The sequence below is a fragment of the Rhinoderma darwinii genome, chromosome 10 (assembly GCF_050947455.1).
Source record: "Rhinoderma darwinii isolate aRhiDar2 chromosome 10, aRhiDar2.hap1, whole genome shotgun sequence".
Lineage (NCBI taxonomy): Eukaryota > Metazoa > Chordata > Amphibia > Anura > Rhinodermatidae > Rhinoderma > Rhinoderma darwinii.
This window is the reverse complement of record NC_134696.1, coordinates 102,568,560-102,595,216: the sequence shown is the minus strand read 5'-3', so window position 1 is coordinate 102,595,216 and position 26,657 is coordinate 102,568,560. Positions and strand designations below refer to the sequence as shown.

Genomic DNA, 26,657 nt, shown 5'->3' with positions numbered 1-26,657 from the left:
GCTGCCATCTCTGGTCTCTAATCCCCACTATGCATTTTAACACTTGTTTTCAATAAAAACATTTGAAAATTTTGTTTTTGTCCTTTATGTCTTTTACATTTTTGAAAACATGTCCACCAAAACTGTTCTTACATTTTGACAAAACTTTGGCGATAACAGATTTATATAAGTTTTTTTATTGTTTTACTCCTTTTACAAAAATAACTATTTGTTAGAAAATATATATATATTATTTCATATTCTGAAAATAACTGTTTTATTTTTTTCGTGGATTGAGCGGTGTGAGGGCTTATTTATTTTGCAACACGAGCTGTGCTTTTTATTGGTACCAATTTTTAGTACATATGACTTTTGATGACTAATAAAAAAAAATGTTGCCGCTAAGTTGACTAAAATACATTGCTTCTGGCGTTTTTTTTTTACGGCATTCACAGAGCACATTAAACAATGCTATATTGTAATAGATCTGACTTTTACGGACGCAGCAATATCAAATGTTTGGTTTTTAATTTTACTTTATTCCAAAGAAAAAATGGAAAAAGAGAGTTTTTTTTTAACTTTTCATTTTTTTTATTATTTTTTTTCACTACTAAAAACTTTAACTCTTTTTTTTACACAATTTATTACTCCCCCTAGGGGACTAATAGTATTGCAGTGTATAGGCATTTTTACCGGCTTCTGTTAAGTACTGCTACTGGCAGGATTTAATAGAGGCAGAGTGAAGTCAGTCCTGTGGGTCTTCATTAGGCCCCTGGGCTGCCATGACAACCATCACCACCCCACGATGGTGTTGTGGGGGCCTCGATGAGCTGTCAGAAGAGGCTGTCCCACTCTCTATAACGACTCCGATGCTGCAGTCGCGATTTGCCCCAGCATTTAATGGGTTAAACGGCCAGGAACAGCCCGAACGCTATTCCTGGCCATTAGTGCTGGTTGTCAGCTGTAATACACAGCTGACACCCGCAGCTTATGGAACGCGCTCAGCACGTAAGCGCGCTCCATACTTCTCCCCCTGCATCTTGATGTGCACTTTGACGTGCACCATGTTTTTGAGGGGATGTGAAGTTCTGCATCAGTAAATCTCAGCTCCGAACGCTGGAAAGAGATATTATTGTTTTGTTTACCTGAACGTTGACTTGTTTCTGTAGACTCATTGTAATGACGAGGTCATATATATTCACTTGCACTTCACCGGTGTAAGAAACCACTTTCCTGCCTCTGTTTTCATTCGTGACGATGATCTGGAAGTCCACCAGACCTTCATTATTCTTATATAACCTACAAAAATTTAGAGTACACAAGGTTACAATATACAAAATTACAACTTTTTTTTTTGTAAATAAATTTATTCGATATACTGTAAAATATTACAGTACCTAATAGAAAGGTTATTATGACCAACATATATAACACATACTAATTCTCGTTAACACGCCACCCCCCTAAAACCTGCATAACTTTTAATGTAAAAAGCCAAACCTTAAGACAGAGCCAACGAAATGCGCCTGGGCCCCCAAAACTTTGGACCTCTCTCACTATATGAGTGTACGGCTTATTAGCCAATTAAGTCTCCCTACTGACTTCATATTCTATAAAACCATACAACTGCATTAAACCGTATAACCATCAATCAAACAGTATAGTCCAGGGATACATGCAGGCGCAGAGCGAACTATGGCGCCCCCTATACAATCATACAAAATGACATCTTTATTGTATACAAAAATCGCAAATCTTTTAAAATTGCTGGATTAACCCTTTCCCGTCACAGCAATTTTTTGGTTTTCATTTTCCTTTTTTTCCTCCCCACCTTCCAAAAGCCATAAGTTTTATATTTTCCCGTTGATAAAGCTATATCAGGGCTTGTTTTGTTGCGGGACGAGTTGTAGTTTTTCATGGCACAATTTATTGTGCCATATAATGTATTGGGAACCTAGTAAAAACAATTATTTGTGGGGTGGAAAAGGAAAAAAAAACAGTGATTCCTCCAATATTTTAAGGGGTCTTTTGTTTTCACAGCTTGTACCGTACAGTAAAAATGGCACATTAACTTTATGCCACCTTTCAATACAATTGCGGGGGATATCAAATTTATATAGGTTTATTTTTATGTTTTACTACTTTTGCAAGAAAGAAACTAATAGTTGAAAATAAAATTTGTGTTTTGTCACCATATCCTGAGTCATAACTTTTTTTATTTTTTGTCAATAGAGCGGTATGAGGGCTTATTTTTTGCAAGACGAGCTGTAGTTTCTATTGGTACCATTTTGGGCTACATGGGGCTTTTTGATCACTTTATATTTAATTTTTGTGGGTTATGAAGTGACCAAAAAACAGCGATTCTGCTATTATATACTTATTCTTTTTACGGCGTTCACCGTGCTGGTTAAATAATAGTATATTGTAATAGTTCGGACTTCTACGGACGTAGTAATACCATTTTTTTTATATTTTATACATTACTTCAAAAGGAAAAAGGTCTTTTTTTTACTTTTAAGTATTTTTTAACACCACTGAAAACGTTATTAAACTTGTTTTTTCACAAATGTTATGAGTCCCGCTAGGAGATTTGAACCAGCTGGTACAATATACTGCAATACTAACGTATTGCAATATATTGTAATTTTTCCAGGCTCCTGTTAAGTGGCAGGGCTTAACAGGAGTTGAAGAAAGGCAGTTATAGGGACCTTCAGTAGGCCCCTGAGTTGCCATGACAACCATTGGCACCTCCCAATTGCGTCGCGGGGGGAGCGATTGATCGCAGCATTTAAGGGGTTAATCAGCCAAGAATAGTGCGATCGCCGTTCCTGCCCATTAGTCCCGGGTGTCAGCTGTAATACACAGCTGACAACCCTCAGCGGGTGAGTCCATTTAAAACATCACAACTGTTAGAGTAATTCTATAAATTGTACAAAAGTGATCAAAATAACTGCATTATATTCAATTAGATATGTATGAGGTATGTTTTAAGATTCTCCTATAAAGAAGTATTTTTTTTTCAATCTATGCATTTGTATACTTGGCATCATTTGATTGGTTAATGTCTGTTAAGTGGAAGCATAAAGCTCTCCCGATCTGCCTTCTTTGTGAATTTGAATGAATCCTGAACAAATTCTGTTATTTAAAAAAGGAACAAAAGAGTGATGGAGATCACTCTAACATATGGAGGCCCCAGCGAGATCTCATCAAATTCCGACTGATCCGAAACTAACGTAGAATTTCTCTTTGGAGGAAGGGAGAGAAAGGTGAGTAAGCTATGGTCTTGCTATTCAAACTATCTTCCTCTCCTTGTGGGGTAAGTCCTTTGCGGGTCTGGTGGGCAGCAGAGAATCTCTGTGAATTTGTCTGGGATTCTGTATGTGTTATATGTGTCTGCTTTATAAATACTAAGTGTCTGATTGAAATATGAGAGGAACAGCTGTTTGTCCCTGTAAGTGTCTAAATCGTGCTGTGCAAGGCAATGATGTATATAGGTGACTGCATCTGTGAATGTATGCTATGAAACATATCAGTCAGTGAAATGGTCCTCTTCAGTATGGTGTTAAAAGCGATTATTCCACCACAACTTCTATTACTAAGCGCTCCAGAACTCCTAGTAATCCTCACATAAAAGGTTAATAGTGAATCTTGTCGTGCATAGCTGAATTTTAAAAAGGGAGGAGGGAAACATAGGAGGTAAATGTCATGGCAATACAAGCCCTGTAATTTCTTGCATGTGCTTCATCCGAATTGGTCCTCCCACAGCTGCCATATCTGTTCCTGAAGAGATCCTGTTGCACAGCTCATTCAAGAATGTCCTTTCCCCCCATCCCCTTCTCAATATGTTGTAGCAGTGCAGCTACTAGACAGTGCAGGTTTATGGCAGAAACTGTCAGGGTTCAAGCAACCAGGGAGCATGTACAACAGAGAGGGTTTTCTCTGCTGTTGCATGGGTGTAAAACCCAGAATAGGTTGTGTTTGCTGGAGTGTGAAGGAGAAGGTCGGGCTTACACTCCATACAGACAGTCTGTGTCTTTGGCTGTCTGATGAGCCATGTTAGGCTTCACCTGAGACGCCTCTTTAAATCAGGTGTGTGCTATTCACACAGGGCTCTCAGTCTGTGGAAGACAGGCATACTAGCTTGTGAGAGTCACCACCACGTATGGTAAAGGTGTGTATGTTTTGAGGTGCTGGGCACAAGGCTCAGTGTCTCTTAGTGAGGGACACTGAATGTGTTAGTTAGGGGCTGGATGGCCTAGGGTTTATTTTGTACAGTTTTGTTGTAACACATCTTGCTGTGTTGAAGACAATAAAGCTAGCTTCAGCTGGTTTAAACCCTTATTCAATGAGTTGGAGTGAACTTTCTATGTGTGCCAAACATCTCACCCTGGAGATGGCGATCCTGTGAGCTAAGTTGTCCCTCAAGTTGTCACAATATATATATATGCATTAGTGGTACTCCTGTTGATATAGGGGGAATAGTATCTGCAGTGTTGTTCCTACTTACCTACTTGTGTTGCTATTATGTATGTGTTTGAACAAATTATCCCAGAAAGTCAGGAAACCATTCTTAAAGTAAAAAAAAGTTCAAGGCTATGAGGACCAGGATAGGGGAACTTTAGACCTCAAGAATCAGGGATCACAACCCTGCCGAGGAGGTCGGGAAAATGGGCTCACTAAATAGCAAATCAGGTTCTGAGGGCCAGGCGAGTAGAACCGGAGCTATAGATATAATGAAACCACAGAAGGGAGGATGGGCAGCAGAAGGAATATGGGAGGGTTTGGAGCAAAGAAAAGATGTAGAAAGTGAGAGGGATTGGAATTTTGAAGAAGGAGTGCAAACTCAGTTAGATGTGTTAGAGAAAGTGATGAAAAGTAAAGGGAAAAATGTAGTATAAGAACCACGAGGGCTATTAAAACTATTTTTTCACTTTGACATTGGAGGGCTGCCTATCATTGGATGTTTATTGTATATGGAACTGTAATCGGGTTCCCAAGGCGTGCACCAATCTATACTTTTAAAGCTGGTGCTGCTGGACGGTGGACTTCCTAGTAGTAGAACCAGCTATAAACACACAAGGTTAGAAATCAGGAAAAAAAAATCACTGCAGCTAGAGATACAGCTGGAGATAAATCCACCACTATAATAGTCACCCCCCCCTCCAATTGATATCTCAGATACATGAACCTCCACTTTTTCAGGACATGAACAGGTTATGTCCCCACCCTATCCCTATCTCAGTTATTAATATGGGAAGGAATATAAGGAAGGATCCCGGTTGGGTCCAGATATCTACAGAAGGTTGGAGTACCCCATAGATAGACATTGTAATCCTATGAATGCCTTCTTTTGTTCTAAATGTAGAAATGCCAAACCACTAGGGGTTAATTAATGTTGGGGTGCTTGCTCTCATGGACTTAACCTGAACATCTGGCTTTGACAAGTAAATTGCCAGATACTACGGAATAGAGGAACAAACTGATAGGAGGAGTGAACCGCACTGTATTCTGATACCTGGGTAACAATTTTGGTCCTAAGGGCATTAGAAGAGCAGGAAGTAAGACAGAAAAGGGCAAATAAACCCCAGCCCATCATGATTAATTTAGTCACAGACACCCAGAGCAATGCAAGACTGTGAAGAAGTAAATGGTCGTGCTTCGTGTCTAAAGTTTTTTTTATGTTTGTGACCTTTGTTGTGGTACATGAGTTCCCCTGGTTTACAAAATTGTGTGACTGCTTCTTATTCCTTTATTCCTTGCTGTACTTATTTGGCTGGCCACCTAATGCTCTATTTATTCTCCCCTTTATGTTTTAGGGATAAAATTGATGGATGCAGTATTTTGGCAAAAAGAAGGGAACTGTTAGAGTAATTCTATAAATTGTATAAATGTTATCAAAATAACTGCATTATATTCACTTAGATATGTATGAGACATGTCTGAGATATGTTTTAAGATTCTCTTAAAATAAGACGTTCCCTATCATTTGAATACAAAGGATAAAGTTGACGTCAGGCATTCCAAACTAATGAATACCAGATGTGTTTGAGAGGATTCAAGGAAGAAAATCATTACCTTATATAGAAGTATTTTTTAATGTTTGCATTTGTATCCTTGGCATTACCTGATTGTTTAATATGTGGTAAATGAAAGCATGAACCTATAAATAAAGGCTCCGTTCACAGCCATTTTAGATTTCTATACATCAAACCATTGTATGTTCAATCTCTCCCGATCGGTCATTTTTGTGAATTTTAATGAATCCTGGACAAAATATGTTATCGAGAAAAGGATTTCAAGAATGATGGAGATCACTCTAACACACCACGACGTGATATTATGTCGTGGTGCGGGTAGGGGTTAATAGGAAAGCCGCAACGGGCAGCAAGGACACCAAGTCAAATCACGCAATAATACAGGTTCCATAAAAGGGTGACACTAATACATACCAGTACATCAAAAATTATTAGCAGTACATTAAAATACAAATGCATATTTCCCCATCACCATTTGCAAGTGCTGAGCAGAGTAAGATGATGGCAGACACTAAGTGGTTAAATGCACAGGAATGGCAGTGAAAGAAAGTACATATATACAAAAGTAACCATGTTTAACGTGGCTCTGATAACTTGCTGCAGCGTGAGATCACACAACAAAAGCCATAGAAAAAGTAAAGTTTATTGCCACTGTGTATTTAATGTATTAAAAGTCAAGATAAAGATGGCTACATCTGTACATGTGCACCCAGCAACGAATGCTAAGCAGAGAATAATCACAAACCGTAGCATAACATACCCATTCAATGTACTGCTGCTGAGATCGGCGTCCTCCCCCGTGCGCGTTCCAGCTATTAAGCCTGCATCTGCCTTCCTGCAGAGTCCTGCCAATAGGTAGACACATGACCCCTGGAAGTCATACCTGACCCCATCAAAGTCGATGTAGTGAGGGTCTCCTAAAACTGTACACGTAGCATAGGATATGGGGTAACATCCTTGGATGCCTCTTACCACTGAACACGTCTCAGTAGACTTACACCCAGTCTCTTTACAATCCACGTTCTTGGTGGTGGGGTTACACGTGCACTTCTTCTCACAATGACTGTCTCCCCAAAACTGTTCATTGGGGGCATAGTGCTTCCCATTATAGATGCAGCCACACTTGTCCTTTGGTATACATTTTCCTCCATCGAGTACAAACCCCTCATTACACTGACAGGTCTCTGTGCAGGGATCAGAACAGGATAAGCCCATGGCACGGTCGTTACATGTCAGAGGGCAACCTTTACCACAAAGTTTGTATTCACTGTTGTCAGGGCACTGCAATTCTGAGAAGAGGATAAAATTATGTCAAAGTAACCAATCGGGATCCAGATACATTTTTCGTAACACATTTAAGACATCTGTTGCTGGAAAAAGGTTTAGTGTCCCTATGATAACAATTAACTGTGAGAACACAGGACAGGAAGTGTTGTCCTGAAGACACAGGAAGACAAGTGTCTTCAACTTCCCATAACTTTAGTAGGATATCTCAAAATGTTTAGATGTATTTTTGTGTCTAAAACCCAATAATAGAATTTCATACTGGTCTTCTGCATTTTCTTCACCAAGGGAAGGCTTTACATGGTCTAGATGTGGCGGATCTTTACTAGTCTAAAATTGGTTGTCAAAAAGGTGTCCAATCATCTCTAGAATGGCTTGAGAGCCACATTCAGAAAACACAAGTGGTGCTGAGCCACAATATGTATTAAAGGGGATGACCTCTGGTCATTAGCTCACAGCAGTATCTGCAGCTACCGAGAGCCCAAGAATTACGTGGGGTCCCTCCCAGAGGCCTCAAATGAAACTCTTGGGCCCTAGTACAATACCTGTAATCAGCGTCGGACTAGGGTTCCTTGGGCACACAAGAGGAGATTTTTCTGAGGGCCCACCCTTTATCTATAAAGTACATGTACATGTCCACTTTTAACTTCATCATAGTCCTTGTTGTTATTATTGTATACATAGGATATATAACCAATAAGGTCTAATAGGTAATTTGTGAATAATCCAATAAGAAATAGACCCTAGTAGCAAGTGATTGGCTCCAAAGAGCTCTAAATGGGGTTGTCTTCTGCTGGACCTTTATGGCCCATTATTGTGTCAGAGCCTAGGCTCACTGAAGCATCTTCTAGTTCATTGGTGGGCCAGTCCGACCCTGCCTGTAATATGACCACACTCCTACCGTGAGCCATTTATATTAGTGATATCTTTGCGTATGGCAAAAGGGGCCTTTGGGTCTTCTCAGATACCAAGGGTCAGGTGTGACTGCTAATTTTGCACCACCTATAGCTATATCGCTGGTTCCAGAACCATTAATTATCAAACAATAAATTAGAATGTCTCAAGTCATAATCTCTTTGTTAAAGTTTAAAGAAATTTTCCAACTCGGACTTACCACATCCAGTCAGCCGTCTCCATTCCTCAATAAGAACATTGTTGCTCTGGCAGATTGAGGCATAGGTCACTAGGCTTTGGCACAATATCTTTTTGGATCCCCCATTGAAGCACACATCATAAACACAGTTGTCTACATAGCCTTTTGGGTCAATGATTGAATGGCAGCGACGAAAGGGACCATGTAGGGCATCAGCAATTATTCCACACCATTCATTGCCATGATATGTTCGCAGAAGGTTTTCAGGACAAGGTTTAGGATCTCCACAATCATGACAACAAGACTTGTCTTTCCCCACTTGCCAGCTGTTGCCAAATTCAGTTATAGTATTTGCCAGCTTTCCGTCCGGCATGGTCAGGTCGTCGGCTGATATTTCATTGTAATAGCCGCACATTCCACATATATTTTCATAATAGCTGCTTGAAATGTAGATCAGTAGGATGGAGTTCCAGTCATAGAAGATTTTTAAGCTGAAGTCGGTCAAAATATGGAGAAATATGCCGGACTGGTAGATTTGAACTTGACCGTTGTTGAGGGACATAGGAAGGCGCTGGCGCTGATTATCCACCTGGAGTAAATCAAATGTCACAGTTGTGAAAATAGTATTATACTGTTCAAAAGTCAGATGATGGCCTCCTTCTAATTTGTAAGTTTTGGTGTAGTGGAGATGGCATATAATATTTTATATTTTTTTTGCATGTATGAGTAGAACATGTGAATATATGAAACTGTGTAATATTTAGGAAAAAAGTGTAATTTTTATCTCATTTCAGTAGACTCTAGTTATATTTAGAAGCCTTCTCGTACTCAAAACAATTCTGTCTTAATAAATTGAAGATAGTCAGAAGAAGCGAAAGTAGGGGGATGCAGCTGCAGGTTCTCTCTCTTTGTGTCCGCTTGCTTTAAAATTGGAGGGGGACAGAATGAGTTAGACATCTGAGTGGCTGAGAGAACACAGTACAGCTTTAGTCCCCCCTTATATTAGCTTGTTTAGAAAGGCACTCTAACCAGGGGCTAACCATCTGGAGGACCCGACATGTTCAATAGGTGTCATGTGATACCTAATTTCTACTCTAGCAAGAAGATTAGCTGGCTGCTTCCCTTCACATGCGTGGGGTATTGTCAAAGCCAAAAAACCCTTTTAAGAACATAATATACAGGGTTATTAGTAGTTGGTGATCAGGATGGTTACCACTCTGGCTGAATAGTCTAAGTCTTCTGAGGATGTTTTTGCCTTCCTCTAAACAGCCGGGGTTTGTAGTTACAAAAATTTGAAACTGATGGACTTTATTTTACCTGAATAACTATGTAAAAATAAGTCTTGTACAAACATAACTTACCCTGACGAAGCCATTCTCAAGCCTCACAAAAGATATGACTTGCCCATACACTTGGATGGTAACATTACTGACATAGGACACATGGGTGATGCCTCGATTCTCATTTTTGGCCTCTATACTAAATGGCGTCAGTGTTTTGCTATTTCCGCAGGTTTTGGCAATGGTGTATGTACAGGTTCCTTGGAATTCATAGAGTTTCCCATCGAAGGTCCGGTAGTGAGGGTCACCCACAACGTAGCAATAAGCCTCATACATTGGAATACATTTTGGACTTTGATTCACTATCACACATTTTTCTCTGGCTCTGCACTTTACAGTTTCACAAACTATGGAAAATAAATAGTAATTTATATTAGCGAATATGTTCAGGTCACCACAATCACCATTGGTTGTGAAATGGTCACACAACCATAAAGTTTGACTAACCATGTTGGCATTTTCCCCCACAATGTTTTCCCCATAAGTAAAAATTATGTTTGTGCAAAAGTTACAAGTAGGGCACAATTATCACCTCTGGGACCCCACTAGACCCTTTATTGCAGCCACATCATGAAGAAACGGTCTTAGGCTTTGAAGAGAGAGTAACAATATGTATGACCACATTTCCATCTCTTCTGGGCTAGACAGAAATCCAACTGGCCATCAGAGAGAGTATGTAAAGGAGACTCCTTAAAAACACGAAGTCGTTAAAACCCCAAGGCACATGCCCCACAGGCTCTCCTTATAATTTATTTCTAGTAACTATAACATGTCACCGTAACACAACCCATAGTCTTTGTTGAGTCTCAGCCTAGGCCAATCATTCAGTTTATCTAAGAAGATTTCCCACACTGATGGAACAGAAAAGGTTTAAGAGTTGGAGATTTTACCTGGGACACATTTCATGACACCGTCCACTACTTTGCAGGTCTCATTTACACCACAGCTGTAAGATCGGCACTCCAGGACGCCATTTGATCTACATGTGCAGACTTTCTTGCAGTCATCGGATAAAACTTCTTCATCTTGCTGAAATATATAAAAAAAGGATTTCATGATGTTCGTGTTACTATGTCTAGTGCTGTACATTTACAGAGCAGAAATTAGCTGGTAAATAACATTGTGTTGACCTTCTTGGAGGAAACGATAATAAGCAAGTGCACAACTAAGGTCACAATGCAATAAGGAAGTGCCCAGGATCAAGACAATGGAGGATTATATCTGTCCGGCACCGGCTAACCAGGGCCTGTTGTATGCTAAATTCCTGGAGTTATGATCAACCATTGGTCATCCAGCCAAATAGTTTAAAAAATATGTTGAAGGTTCATTATTTTGTCTGCGTGTTTGTCATACCCGATAATATTTTCCATCTTCATAACAACCACACTTATCCACTGGCAAACAATTCTTTCCATTGAAGAAGTAGCCATCTTGACAAACACAACCTTCAGAACAGGTGGTCGGACACTTGATGGGCTCCGCAATAACAGCACAAGTTGTGGAGCAGACGTTACTGCATATCGAATATTCACTGTAGTGTGGGCAGTCTAACACTATATTGAAAAAGAGACGAAATGTAAGAATTACTTTGAACATAATAAATAATAAAGTGGTGTTCGCATCTTACACATTTATACGTAGCCTATCGACAGGATATGCCATCAATGCGTAATAGGTGTAGATCCTTCCTCTGGAACCCTCACCTATCAAAAAGTGGGCATATTGTGAGCTGTATTTCTAAATTCTGTGTGGCCAACACACCTTAGAGTTTTTTAAATCAGCGATCATAAAAAATGGGCCCCTCTTGAGATAAGGTTCCCTAAGGTTGGACCCACCGCTGTCAGGCATTTGTGGTATACACTGTGGATATGCCACAAATGTGTAAAATGGGAAAACGCCATAATATTATAATAATTATATTACCAGTTGAAGTCTTCAGATCTTTGGATAGCTCTTTCCTATACTGACCACTGGTATATAAAGAAGAAAGGTGGTACTAACCACAAAATCCTTCTGCTCGCCATGGTGTCACCGTACCACCGGCTGCTTGGCATGCAGCAACATAGTTTTGGATGAGTTGACAGTGGATATTTTCATTATTGGCATCAGTAGCACATACGTCATACACACAGTTTTCATAGTAGATGTCAGGCTTGACAATTTCAAAGCAATTACTTAATGGGCCAACGTTTTTTAGTAAACCACAGAGAACTATTGCTCGTTGTTTTGTAGCTTCATCACACTCTAGGCATGGATTACTGGCACTGCCACATCCACCATCACAATCTTCTCCAGGTACCGGGATCTTCCAGGCATCTCCAAATAGGATGATGTCTGTAGTCAACTGCTGGTTGGGAAGCTGGAAATCATCATTTTGGTTGTCATTATAGTTTCCGCACAGGCCACACAACTGATTCTTGTAATTTCCTGGAACTGTCACAATGACTTCATAAACCAGATCATAGCTGACTTGAACTTCGAAATCGGTGTCAATTTTCACTCCTATGCCATAAATATAGGCCTTGATCTTTCCACCATCTAAGGACAGTGGAAGATTGTTTAAAATTCCATCCACCTGCATGAGAAATGGACAAATTATAAAAATGTTTGACCATATGGCGATGCACTATCTGAAGATACCACAAAGGGCATCACCCAACATAAGGCCAAGCCTGGTAACACCATTGACTCTCTTTAAGGTAAGCTCAACTATTAGCACAATATAATCTAATACCCAGTAACAATTCCTAACACAAATCATGTTACAATATTAGACAAATGTAATCACCCACCATTAGGATTTAGCATACATACCATAATTTGACCTTGCATGTTGTACTTAAGCACAAGATTGTGTCCAAAAACTTCAAAGGATACTAATTTGGTTACAGAAAATGTTGTGTCTGGCCATTTTTCATTTTTCACATTCACGGTAAAAGGTATCAGATCGGTGTTAGATGTGATGGTCTTGGTGAACGTGTAGGAGCAGTTGCCTTGGAAGTCATAGGCGAGGCCATCAAAAGTTATATAATGTGGATCACCGGATGCAGAACAATGTGCAGAGGTCACTGGGTGACATTTTCTGATTCCATCAATAATTTTGCATTCTTCATTAATTCCACAGAGAAATGATGTGCACTGCACCGATCCAGCGCTTGTACATTCACACTGCACGTTGCACTGCTCATTAACAAAGAACTTCTCACCAGTCTTGTAATAAATACCTAGGTAAGTGCATCCACACTGTGCCAATGGTACACACTCATCTCCACTAAGGATATATCCATCTTCACAGACACAGCCCTCAGAACATCCAGGGTTGCAGTCCAATGGAGGAGATAGACTAAAGCACGTTGAGACACATCCTGTGGCACAAACCTCATAATGGCTGTTTACACCACATTTTGGCCCTGAAAAACAACATAAGAATTTTAGTGTAAATCTAACTCCAAATCAATTCCAATTCTGGTAATTCCAATAATCAATTATAATAATATTTACTGCAGAATGCGTCAGATCTCCATGGGTAGACCTCAACCCCGGCTTCTTGGCAAGAGGCGGCATAGCTGGCTATAACCTTGCAGAGAATATCTTGTCTCTCATTGTAGAAACAACCATCAAAAACACAATCCTTAAAACTTCCTTCCGGATCTATCACTTTATGGCAGTTTCTAAAGGGACCATTCGGGTCTAGTAAAACACCACAACCATCTTCCTTTTCGCGGGCAATTTTTTCCATATCCTTCAGGTTGGGACAGTCTGGGGGTTCCACCTCGCTGCATTGTGGTGTGTCTCGTACCTTCCAACTTTTCCCAAAGATTGTTGGATTATCTGTGATGTCACCATTCTTCATAACAAACTTTCTAGTCCCATTATATTGGCCACAAAGTCCACACATGGCTCCTGTATAAGTGCTTGGTACCGTGACAGCAACTCGAGTATTCCAGTCAAAGCTGACTCTCAAGCCAAAACGTGTCTGGAGTATGACATTATATCCATTCCTGTAGACGGTCACCTTATCGAAACTTCTATCAGCACTGTACGGGAGGTTAGTCAACACCCCATTTACCTGCCATACAAAGGAATACAAAATCTGCCATGTTACTCACTCTGCTGAAACACAGGTATTGCTGCCATCTCTGGTCTCTAATCCCCACTATGCATTTTAACACTTGTTTTCAATAAAAACCGTTTGAACATTTTGTTTTTGTCCTTTATGTTTTTTAAATTTGTGAAAACATGGCCACCAAAACTGTTCTTACATTTTGACAAAACTTTCCTAAACCTTAACCCCTTACAGTCCAAGCCATTTATTTTTTCATTTCCGTTTTACTCTCCCTGCCTTCTATGAGCCATAACTTTTGTTTTTTTTAACCTGTCAATGGAGTGGTGTGTAGGGTTTTTTGCGGGTGGAGTTGTAGTTTCTATTGGCACCATTTAAAGTACCATATAATGTACTGGGAACTGAAAACAAATTCTACGTGGGGTGTAAATGGAAAAAAAACAGGGATTCCCCTATATTCTTTTGGGTTTCGTCTTTACAGCTTTCAGCGTGCGGTAAAAATAACTACTATTATGGCGATACAAGATTTATATAAGTTTTTTAATGTTTTACTCCTTTTACGAAAAATAACTATTTGTTAGAAAAAATATATATATTATTTCATATTCTGAAAGCCATAACTGTTTTATTTTTTCGTGGATTGAGCGGTGCGAGGGCTTATTTTTATTTGCGACACGAGCTGTGGTCTTTATTGGTACCAATTTTTAGTACATATGACTATTGATCACTCTTTATTTAAAAAGAGTGTCACCGCTAAGTTGACCAAAAAACAGCGTTTCTGGTGTTTTATATTTTTTTCTTTTTACGGCATTCACCGAGTACATTAAACAATGCTATAAATTTTTTTTTGTTTTGTTTTTTTATTTTACATTATTCCAAAGGAAATATGTGATTAGGGAGGTTTTTTGAACTTTTCATTTTTTTATTTTTTTTCACTACTAAAAACTTTAACTGTTTTCTTACACAATCTATTAGTCCACCTAGGGGACTAATAGTATTGCAGTGTATAGTCATTTTTACCGGCTTCTGTTAAGTACTGCTACTGGCAGGATTTAACAGAGGCAGAGTGAAGGCAGTCCTGCGGGCCTTCATTAGGCCCCTGGGCTGCCACGACAACCATCGCCACCCCACGATGGTGTTGTGGGGGCCTCGATGAGCTGTCAGACGAGGCTGTCCCACTCTCTTTAACGACTCCGATGCTGAGGTTGCGATTTTCCCCAGCATTTAATGGGTTAAACGGCCAGGCACAGCCCGATCGCTTTTCCTGGGCGTTAGTGCTGGTTGTCAGCTGTAATACACAGCTGACACCTGCAGCTTATGGAACGCGCTCAGCACGTAAGCGCGCTCCATACTTCTCCCCCTGCATCTTGATGTGCACTTTGACGTGCACCATGTTTTTGAGGAGATGTGAAGTTCTGCATCAGTAAATCTGAGCTCCGAACGCTGTAAAGAGATATCATTTTTTTTTTTTACCTGGACGTTGACTTGTTCCTGTAGACTCATTGTAATGATGAGGTCATATATATTCACTTGCACTTCACCGGTGAAAGAAACCACTTTCCTGCCTCTGTTTTCATTCGTGACGATGATCTGGAAGTCCACCAGACCTTCATTATTCTTATATAACCTACAAAAATTTAGAGTACACAAGGTTACAATATATAAAATGACTACTTTTGTTTTTTTGTAAATAAATTTATTCAATATACTGTAAAATATTACAGTACCTAATAGAAAGGTTATTATGACCAACATATATAACACATACTAATTCTCGTTAACTCGCCACCCCCATAAATCCTGTATAATTTTTAATGTAGAAAGCCAAACCTTAAGACAGAGCCAACAAAATGTGCCTCGTCCCCTAAAGCCCTAGACCTCTATCACTATATGAGTGTACGGCTTATTAGCCAATTAAGTCTCCCTACTGACTTCATATTCTATAAAACCATACAACTGCATTAAACCGTATAACCATCAATCATACAGTATAGTCCAGGGATCCATGCAGGAGCAGAGCAAACTATGGCGCCCCCTATACAATCATACAAAATGACAACTTTATTGTATACAAAAATCACAAAAATCTTTTAAAATTGCTGGATTAACCCTCTCCCGTTACAGCTATTTTTTGGTTTTGGTTTTCATTTTTTCCTCACTACCTTCCAAAAGCCATAAGTTTTTTTATTTTTTTGTTGATAAAGCTATATCAGGGCTTGTTTTTTTGCAGGACAAGTTGTAGTTTTTCATGGCACCATTTATTGTGTTATATAATGTATTGGGAACCTGGAAAAAATTCTTTGTGGGATGGAAAAGGAAAAAAAAACAGTGATTGCTCAATATTTTAAGGGGTTTCGTTTTCACAGCTTGTACCGTACAGTAAAAATTGCACATTAACTTTATGCTACCTTTCAATACAATTACGGGGGATATCAAATTTATATAGTTTCTTTTTATGTTTTACTACTTTTGCAAGAAAGAAACTAACAGTTGAAAATAAAATTTGTGCTTTGTCACTATATCCTGAGTCATAACTTTTTTTATTTTTTGTCAATAGAGCTGTATGAGGGCTTATTTTTTGCAAGACGAGCTGTAGTTTCTATTGTTACCATTTTGGGTTACTTGAGGCTTTTTGATCACTTTTTATTTCATTTTTGTGAGTTATGAAGGGACCAAAAAACAGCGATTCTGCTGTTATATATTTATTCTTTTTACGGCGTTCACCGTGCTGGTTAAATAATGGTATATTGTAATAGTTTGGTCTTCTACGGACGTAGTAATACCAATTTTTTTTATATTTTATTCATTACTTCAAAAGGAAAAAAGTTTTTTTTTAACATTTTAATAATTTTTTTTACACCACTGAAAACGTTATTAAACTTGTTTTTTCACAAATGTTATGATTCCCACTAGGAGACTTGTACCAGCTGGTACAATACAATGCAATACTAACGGATTGCAGTATATTGTAATTTTTACAGGCTCCTGTTAAGTCGAAGGGCTCAACAGGAGTTGAAGAAAGGCAGTTCCTTCAGTAGGCCCCTGAGTTGCCATGACAACCATTGGCACCCCCCAATCGCGTCGCAGGGGGGGGAGGAGATTGATCACAGCATTTAAGGGGTTAATAAGCCAGGAATAGTGCGATCGCCATTCCTACCCATTAGTCCCGGGTGTCAGCTGTAATACACAGTTGACATCCCTCAGCGGGTGAGTCCTCTCAAAACATCACAACTGTTAGAGTAATTCTATAAATTGTACAAAATGTGATCAAAATAACTGCATTATATTCAATTATATATGTATGAGGTATGTTTTAAGATTCTCTTATAAAGAAGTATTTTTTAATCTATGCATTTGTATACGTGGCATCATTTGATTGGTTAGTGTCTGTTAAGTGGAAGCATAAAGCTCTCCCGATCTGCCTTTTTTGTGAATTTGAATGAATCCTGGACAAATTTTGTTATTGAAAAAAGGAACTGAAGGGTGATGGAGATCACTCTAACAAATGGAGGCCCCAGCGAGATCTCATCAAAATTCCGACTGATCCGAAACTAGCGTAGAATTTCTCTTTGGAGGAAGGGAGAGAAGGGTGAGTAAGCTATGGTCTTGCTATTCAAACAATCTCCCTCTCCCTGTGGGGTAAGTCCTTTGCGGATCTGGTGGGCAGCAGAGAATCTCTGTAAATTTGTCTGGGATTCTGTATGTGTTATATGTGTCTGCTTTATGAATACTAAGTGTCTGATTGAAATATGAGAGGAATAGCTGTTTGTCACTGTAAGTGTCTAAATCGTGCTGTGCAAGGCAATGATATATATAGGTGAATGCTTCTGTGAATGTATGATATGAAACATATGAGTCAGTGAAATGGTCCTCTTCAGTATGGTGTTAAAAGCGATTATCCCACCACAACTTCTATTACTAAGTGCTCCAGAACTGCTAGTAATCCTCACATAAAGGGTTAATAGTGAATCTTGTTGTGCATAGCTGAACTTTAAAAAGAGGGGAGGGAAACAGAGGAGGTAAATGTCATGGCAATACAAGCCCTGTAATTTCTTGCATGTGCTTCATCCGAATTGGTCCTCCCGCAGCTGCCTTATCTGTTCTTGAAGAGATCGTTTTGCACAGCTCATTCAAGAATGTCCTTTCCCCCCTCCCCTTCTCAAAGCCTTGGAATGTCTTTGTCCAGTATTTTCTATATCTTTATTACAAAGTAATAGTTTTAAGTGGGTATTGACATTTGTAGATATAAAGTATTTTGGTTGGACCAGGAGGTCATACATTTCTATGTAACATGTACTTGTCAAATGTTTGTAAGGTAAAAATTAATCACATATAGAGATTATGTTTATGCATATATATATATATATATATATATATATATATATATGTATATATATATATATATATATATATATATATATATATATATATAGTAGCAGTGCAGAGGGTTTTCTCTGCTGTTGCATGGGTGTAAGACACGGAATAGGGCCTGGTTTGCTGGAGTGTGGAGGAGAAGGTCGGGCTTCCACTCCATACAGACAGTCCGTGTCTTAGACTGTCTGATGAGCCTAGTTAAGCTTCACCTGAGACGTCTCTTTAAATCAGGTGTGTGCTATTCACACAGGGCTCCCAGTCTGGGGAAGACAGGCATGCTAGCTTGTGAGTGTCACCACCCCGTATGGTAAAGTTGTGTATGTTTTGAGGTGCTGGACACAAGGCTCAGTGTCTCTTAGTGAGGGACACTGAATGTGTTAGTTTGGGGCTGGATGGCCTAGGGTTTATTTTGTACAATATTGATGTAACACGCTTGATATAGCGAGAATAGTAACTGCCGTGTTGTTCCTATTTGCTACTTGTGGTGCTATTATGTATGTGTTTGATCAATTGATCCCAGATAGTCAGGAAACCATGCTTAAAGTAAAAAAAGTTCCAGGATATGAGGGCCAGGATAGGGTAAATTTAGACCTCAAGAATCAGGGATCGCAACCTTGCCGAGGAGGTCGGGAAAATAGGCTCACTAAATAGCAAAACAGGTTCTGAGGGCCAGGCGAGTAGAACCGTAGCTATGGATATAGTGAGACCACAGGAGGGAGGATGGGCAGCAGAAGGAATAAGGGAGGGTTTGGAGCAAAGAAAAGATGTAGAGAGTGAGAGGGATTGGAATTTTGAAGAAGGACTACAAACTGGGTTAGATGTGTCAGAGAAAGTGATGAAAAGTAAAGGTAAAAATGTAGTAGTAGAATCACGATGGCTATTAAAGCTATGTTTTCACCTTGACATTGGAGTGCTGCCTATCATTGGATGTTTATTGGACATGGAACTGTGATCGGGTTCCCAAGGCGTGTATTCATCTATACTTTTAAAGCTGGTGCTGCTGGACGGTGGACTTCCTAGTAGTAGAACCAGCTATAAACACTTAGAAATCAGGAAAAAAAATCACTGCAGCTAGAGATACAGCTGGAGATAAATCTACCACTATAATAGACACCCCTCCCTCCAATTGATATCTCAGGTACCTGAACCTCCACTTTTTCAGGACATGAATAGATTATGTCCCCACCCTATCCCTATCTCAGTTATTAATATGGGAAGGACTATAAGGAAGGATCCCGGTTGTATCCAGATATCTACAGAAGGTTGGAGTACTCCATAGATAGACAATGTAATCCTAAGAATGCCTTCTTTTGTTCAAAATGTAGAAATGCCAAACCACTAGGGGTTAATTAATTTTGGGGTGCTTGCTCTCATGGACCAAACCTGAACATCTGGCTGTGACAAGTAAATTGCCAGGTGCTACGGAATAGAGGAACAAACTGATAGGAGGAGTAAACTGCACTGTATTCTGATACCTGGGGAACAATTTTGGTCCTAAGGGCATTAGAAGAGCAGGAAGTAAGACAGAAAAGGGCAAATAAACCCCAGCCCATCATGATTAATTTAGTCGCAGACACCCAGAGCAATGCAAGACTGTGAAGAAGTAAATGGTCGTGCTTCGTGTTTAAAGTTTTTTTTTATATTTGTAACCTTTGTTGTGGTACATGAGTTCCCCTGGTTTACAAAATTGTGTGACTGCTTCTTATTCCTTTATTCCTTGCTGTACTTATTCGACTGGCCACCTAATGCTCTATTTATTCTCCCCTTTATGTTTTAGGGATAAAATTGATGGATGCATTATTTTGGCAAAAAGAAGGGAACTGTTAGAGTAATTCTATAAATTGTATAAATGTTATCAAAATAACTGCAATATATTCACTTAGATATGTATGAGACATGTCTGAGATATGTTTTAAGATTCTCTTAAAATAAGGCATTCCCCGTCATTTGAATACAAAGGATAAAGATGACGTCAGGCATTCCAAACTAATGAATACCAGATGTGTTTGAGAGGAGTCAAGGAAGAAAATCATTACCTTATATAGAAGTATATTTGAATGTATGCATTTGTATACTTGGCATTACCTGATTGGTTAATATGTGGTAAATGAAAGCATGAACCTATAAATAAAGGCTCCGTTCACAGCCATTTTAGATTTCTATACATTAAACCATTGTGTGTTCAATCTCTCGCGATCGGTCATTTTTGTGAATTTTAATGAATCCTGGACAAAATATGTTATTGAGAAAAGGAACTCAAGAGTGATGGAGATCACTCTAACACACCACGACGTGATATTATGTCGTGGTGCGGGTAGGGATTAATAGGAAAGCCGCAACGGGCAGCAAGGACGCCAAGTCAAATCACGCAATAATACAGGTTCCATAAAAGGGTGACACTAATACATACCAGTACATCAAAAATTATTAGCAGTACATTAAAATACAAATGCATATTTCCCCATCACCATTTGCAAGTGCTGAGCAGAGTAAGATGATGGCAGACACTAAGTGGTTAAATGCACAGGAATGGCAGTGAAAGAAAGTACATATATACAAAAGTAACCATGTTTAACGTGGCTCTGATAACTTGCTGCAGCGTGAGATCACACAACAAAAGCCATAGAAAAAGTCAATTTTTTTGCCACTGTGTATTTAATGTATTAAAAGTCAAGATAAAGATGGCTACATCTGTACATGTGCACCCAGCAACGAATGCTAAGCAGAGAATAATCACAAACCGTAGCATAACATACCCATTCAATGTACTGCTGCTGAGATCGGCGTCCTCCCCCGTGCGCGTTCCAGCTATTAAGCCTGCATCTGCCTTCCTGCAGAGTCCTGCCAATAGGTAGACACATGACCCCTGGAAGTCATACCTGACCCCATCAAAGTCGATGTAGTGAGGGTCTCCTAAAACTGTACATGTAGCATAGGATATGGGGTAACATCCTTGGATGCCTCTTACCACTGAACACGTCTCAGTAGACTTACACCCAGTCTTTTTACAATCCACGTTCTTGGTGGTGGGGTTACACGTGCACTTCTTCTCACAATGACTGTCTCCCCAAAACTGTTCATTGGGGGCATAGTGCTTCCCATTATAGATGCAGCCACACTTGTCCTTTGGTATACACTTTCCTCCATCGAGTACAAACCCCTCATTACACTGACAGGTCTCTGTGCAGGGATCAGAACAGGATAAGCCCATGGCACGGTCATTACATGTCAGAGGGCAACCTTTACCACAAAGTTTGTATTCACTGTTGTCAGGGCACTGCAAATCTGAGAAGAGGATAAAATTATGTCAAAGTAACCAATCGGAATCCAGATACATTTTTTTTGTAACACATTTAGGACATCTGTCTGCTGCAAAGAGGTTCAGTGTCCCTATGATAACAATTAACTGTGAGAACACAGGACAGGAATTGTGGTCATGAAGACACAGGAAGACAAGTGTCTTCAACTTCCCATAACTTTAGTAGGATATCTCAAAATGTTTAGATGTTTTTTTGTTCTAAAATCCAATAACATAATTTCATACTGGTCTTCTGCAATTTCTTCACCAAGGGAAGGCTTAACATGGTCTAGATGTGGCGAATCTTTAATAGTCTAAAATTGCTTGTCAAAAAGGTGTCCAGCCATCTCTAGAAAGGCTTGAGAGCCACATTCAAAAAAACACAAGTGGTGATGAGCCACAATATGTATTAAAGGGGATGACCTCTGGTCATTAGCTCACAACAGTATCTGCAGCTACCGAGAGCCCAAGAATTACGTGGGGTCTCTCCCAGAGGCTTCACATGAATCTCTTGGGCCCCAGTACAATACCTGTAATCAGCGTCAGACTAGGGTTCTTTGGGCCCAGAATAGGAGATTATTCTGAGGGGCCACCCTGTATCTATAAAGAACATATACATGTCCAATTTGAACTTTATCATAGTCCTTGTTGTTATTATTGTATACATAGGATATATAATCAATAAGGACTAATATTTAATTTGTCAATAATCCAATAAAAAATAGAAGCAAGTGATTGGATCCAAAGAGCTCTAAATGGGGTTGTCTTCTGCTGGACATTTATGGCCCATTATTGTGTCAGAGCCTAGGCTCACTAAAGCATCTTCTGGCTCATTGGTGAGCCAGTCCGACCCTGCCTGTAATATGACCACCCTCCTACCGTGAGCCATTTATATTAGTGATATCTTTGCATATGGCAAAAGGAGCCTTTGGGTCTTCTCAGATACCAAGGGTCAGGTGTGACTGCTAATTTTGCACCCCCTATAGCTATATCGCTGGTTCCAGAACCATTTATTATCAAACAATAAATTAGAATGTCTCAAGTCATAGTCTCTTTGTTAAAGTTAAAAGTTATTTTCTAACTTGGACTTACCACATCCAGTCAGCCGTCTCCATTCCTCAATAAGAACATTGTTGCTCTGGCAGACTGAGGCATAGGTCACTAGGCTTTGGCACAATATCTTTTTGGATCCCCCATTGAAGCACACATCATAAACACAGTTGTCTACATAGCCTTTTGGGTCAATGGTTGAATGGCAGCGACGAAAGGGACCATGGAGGGCATCAGCAATTATTCCACACCATTCATTGCCGTGATATGTTCGCAGAAGGTTTTCAGGACAAGGTTTAGGATCTCCACAATCATGACAACAAGACTTGTCTTTCCCCACTTGCCAGCTGTTGCCAAATTCAGTTATAGTATTTGCCAGCTTTCCGTCCGGCATGGTCAGGTCGTCGGCTGATATTTCATTGTAATAGCCGCACATTCCACATATATTTTCATAATAGCTGCTTGAAATGTAGATCAGTAGGATGGAGTTCCAGTCATAGAAGATTTTTAAGCTGAAGTCGGTCAAAATAACGAGAAATATGCCGGACTGGTAGATTTGAACTTGACCGTTGTTGAGGGACATAGGAAGGCGCTGGCGCTGATTATCCACCTGGAGTAAATCAAATGTCACAGTTGTGAAAATAGTATTATACTGATCAAAAGTCAGATCATGACCTCCTTCTAATTTGTAAGTTTTGGTGTAGTGGAGATGGCATATAATATTTTATATCTTTTTTTGCAAATATATGTAGAACATGTGAATATATGAAACTGTAATATTTAGGGAAAAAGTGTCATTTTTATCTAATTTCAGTAGACTCTATTTATATTTAAAAGCCTTCTCGTACTCAAAACAATTCTGTCTTAATAAATTAAAGATAGTAGGGGGATGCAGCTGCAGGTTCTCTCTCTTTGTGTCCGCTTGCTTTAAAATTGGAGGGGGACAGAATGGGTTAGACATCTGAAAGGGTCAGAGAACACAGTACAGCTTTAGTCCCCCCTTCTATTAGCTTGTTTAGAAAGGCACTCTAACCAGGGGCTAACCATCTGGAGGACCCGACATGTTCAATGGGTGTCATGTAATACCTAATTTCTACTCTAGCAAGAAGACTAGCTGGCTGCTTCCCTTCAGATGCGTGGGGTATTGTCAAAGCCGAAAAACCCTTTTAAGAACATAATATACAGGGTTATTAGTAGTTGGTGATCAGGATGGTTACCAGTCTGGCTGAATAATCTAAGTCTTCTGAGGATGTTTTTGCCTTCCTCTAAACAGCCGGGGTTTGTAGCTACAAAAATTTGAAACTGATGGACTTTATTTTACCTGAATAACTATGTAAAAATAAGTCTTGTGCAAACATAACTTACCCTGACGAAGCCATTCTCAAGCCTCACAAAAGATATGATTTGCCCATACACTTGGATGGTAACATTACTGACATAGGACACATGGGTGATGCCTCGATTCTCATTTTTGGCCTCTATACTAAATGGCGTCAGTGTTTTGCTACTTCCGCAGGTTTTGGCAATGGTGTATGTACAGGTTCCTTGGAATTCATAGAGTTTCCCATCGAAGGTCCGGTAGTGAGGGTCACCCACAACGTAGCAATAAGCCTCATACAGTGGAATACATTTTGGACTTTGATTCACTATCACACATTTTTCTCTGGCTCTGCACTTTACAGTTTCACAAACTATGGAAAATAAATAGTAATTTATATTAGCGAATATGTTCAGGTCACCACAATCACCATTGGTTCTGAAATGGTCACACAACCATAAAGTTTTCCTAACCATGTTGCCATTTTCCCCCACAATGTTTTCCCCATAAGTAAAAATTATGTTTGTGCAAAAGTTACAAGTAGGGCACAATTATCACCTCTGGGACCCCACTAGACCCTTTATTGCAGCCACATCATGAAGAAACGGTCTTAGGCTTTGAAGAGAGAGTAACAATATGTATGACCACATTTCCATCTCTTCTGGGCTAGACAGAAATGCAACTGGCCATCAGAGAGAGTATGTAAAGGAGACTCCTTAAAAACACGAAGTCGTTAAAACCCCAAGGCACATGCCCCACAGGCTCTCCTTATAATTTATTTCTAGTAACTATAACATGTCACCGTAACACAACCCATAGTCTTTGTTGAGTCTCAGCCTAGGCCAATAATTCAGTTTATCTAAGGAGATTTCCCACACTGATGGAACAGAAAAGGTTTAAGAGTTGGAGATTTTACCTGGGACACATTTCATGACACCGTCCACTACTTTGCAGGTCTCATTTACACCACAGCTGTAAGATCGGCACTCCAGGACGCCATTTGATCTACATGTGCAGACGTTCTTGCAGTCATCGGATAAAACTTCTTCATCTTGCTAAAATTTATTTAAAAAAAAGGTTTTAATGATGTTTGTGTTACTATGTCTAGTGCTGTACATTTACAGAGCAGAAATTAGCTGGTAAATAACATTGTGTTGACCTTCTTGGAGGAAACGATAATAAGCAAGTGCACAACTAAGGTCACAATGCAATAAGGAAGTGCCCAGGATCAAGACAATGGAGGATTATATCTGTCCGGCACCGGCTAACCAGGGCCTGTTGTATGCTAAATTCCTGGAGTAATGATCAACCATTGGTCATCCAGCCAAATAGTTTAAACAATATGTTGACGGTTCATTATTTTGTCTGTGTGTTTGTCATACCCGATAATATTTTCCATCTTCATAACAACCACACTTATCCACTGGCAAACAATTCTTTCCATTGAAGAAGTAGCCACCTTGACAAACACAACCTTCAGAACAGGTGGTCGAACACTCGATGGGCTCCGCAATAACAGCACAAGTTGTGGAGCAGACGTTGCCGCATATCGAATATTCACTGTAGTGTGGGCAGTCTAACACTATATTGAAAAAGAGACGAAATGTAAGAATTACTTTGAACATTATAAATAATAAACAAGTGTTCCCATCTTACACATTTATACATAGCCTATCCACAGGATATGCCATCAATGCGTAATAGGTGTACATCCTTCCTCTGGAACCCTCACCTATCAAAAAGTGGGCATATTGTGAGCTGTATTTCTAAATTCTGTGTGGCCAACACACCTTAGATTTTTTTAAATCAGTGATCATAAAAAATGGGCCCCTCTTGAGATAAGGTTCCCTAAGGTTGGACCCACCGCTGTCAGGCATTTGTGGTATACACTGTGGATATGCCACAGATGTGTAAAATGGGAATACGCCATAATATTCTAATAATTATATTACTAGCTGAAGTCTTCAGATCTTTGGATAGCTCTTTCCTATACTGACCACTGGTATATAAAGAAGAAAGGTGGTACTAACCACAAAATCCTTCTGCTCGCCATGGTGTCACCGTACCACCGGCTGCTTGGCATGCAGCAACATAGTTTTGGATGAGTTGACAGTGGATATTTTCATTATTGGGATCAGTTGCACATACGTCATACACACAGTTTTCATAGTAGATGTCAGGCTTGACAATTTCAAAGCAATTACTTAATGGGCCAACGTTTTTTAGTAAACCACAGAGAACTATTGCTCGTTGTTTTGTAGCTTCATCACACTCTGGGCATGGATTACTGGCACTGCCACATCCACCATCACAAACTTCTCCAGGTACCGGGATCTTCCAGGCATCTCCAAATAGGATGATGTCTGTAGTCAACTGCTGGTTGGGAAGCTGGAAATCATCATTTTGGTTGTCATTATAGTTTCCGCACAGGCCACACAACTGATTCTTGTAATTTCCTGGAACTGTCACAATGACTTCATAAACCAGATCATAGCTTACTTGAACTTCGAAATCGGTGTCAATTTTCACTCCTATGCCATAAATATAGGCCTTGATCTTTCCACCATCTAAGGACAGTGGAAGATTGTTTAAAATTCCATCCACCTGCATGAGAAATGGACAAATTATAAAAATGTTTGACCATATGGCGATGCACTATCTGAAGATATCACAAAGGGCATCACCCAACATAAGGCCAAGCCTGGTAACACCATTGACTCTATTTAAGGTAAGCTCAACTATTAGCACTATATAATCTAATACCCAGTAACAATTCCTAACACAAATCATGTTACAATATTAGACAAATGTAATCACCCACCA

The 26,657-nt window shown here is 39.6% G+C and overlaps 1 protein-coding gene across 1 annotated transcript in view; it reads right to left on the bottom strand.

The window, feature by feature from the left end:
* The window catches only part of LOC142662703 (IgGFc-binding protein-like), an 86,320-nt gene that overhangs the window by 2,133 nt on the left and 57,530 nt on the right, over nucleotides 1-26,657 (bottom strand). Inside the window, exons 11-26 of the mRNA XM_075840917.1 lie at nucleotides 25,865-26,438; nucleotides 25,217-25,416; nucleotides 24,751-24,889; nucleotides 23,882-24,207; nucleotides 22,559-23,126; nucleotides 21,048-21,453; nucleotides 15,268-15,421; nucleotides 13,233-13,800; nucleotides 12,546-13,141; nucleotides 11,733-12,306; nucleotides 11,085-11,284; nucleotides 10,622-10,760; nucleotides 9,753-10,078; nucleotides 8,413-8,980; nucleotides 6,898-7,303; nucleotides 1,125-1,278 (exon numbers count right to left, since the gene is read on the bottom strand). Of these exons, the coding sequence (XP_075697032.1) occupies nucleotides 1,125-1,278; nucleotides 6,898-7,303; nucleotides 8,413-8,980; nucleotides 9,753-10,078; nucleotides 10,622-10,760; nucleotides 11,085-11,284; nucleotides 11,733-12,306; nucleotides 12,546-13,141; nucleotides 13,233-13,800; nucleotides 15,268-15,421; nucleotides 21,048-21,453; nucleotides 22,559-23,126; nucleotides 23,882-24,207; nucleotides 24,751-24,889; nucleotides 25,217-25,416; nucleotides 25,865-26,438 (5,898 nt within the window). The remainder of the gene's footprint in view (nucleotides 1-1,124; nucleotides 1,279-6,897; nucleotides 7,304-8,412; nucleotides 8,981-9,752; nucleotides 10,079-10,621; nucleotides 10,761-11,084; nucleotides 11,285-11,732; nucleotides 12,307-12,545; nucleotides 13,142-13,232; nucleotides 13,801-15,267; nucleotides 15,422-21,047; nucleotides 21,454-22,558; nucleotides 23,127-23,881; nucleotides 24,208-24,750; nucleotides 24,890-25,216; nucleotides 25,417-25,864; nucleotides 26,439-26,657) is intronic.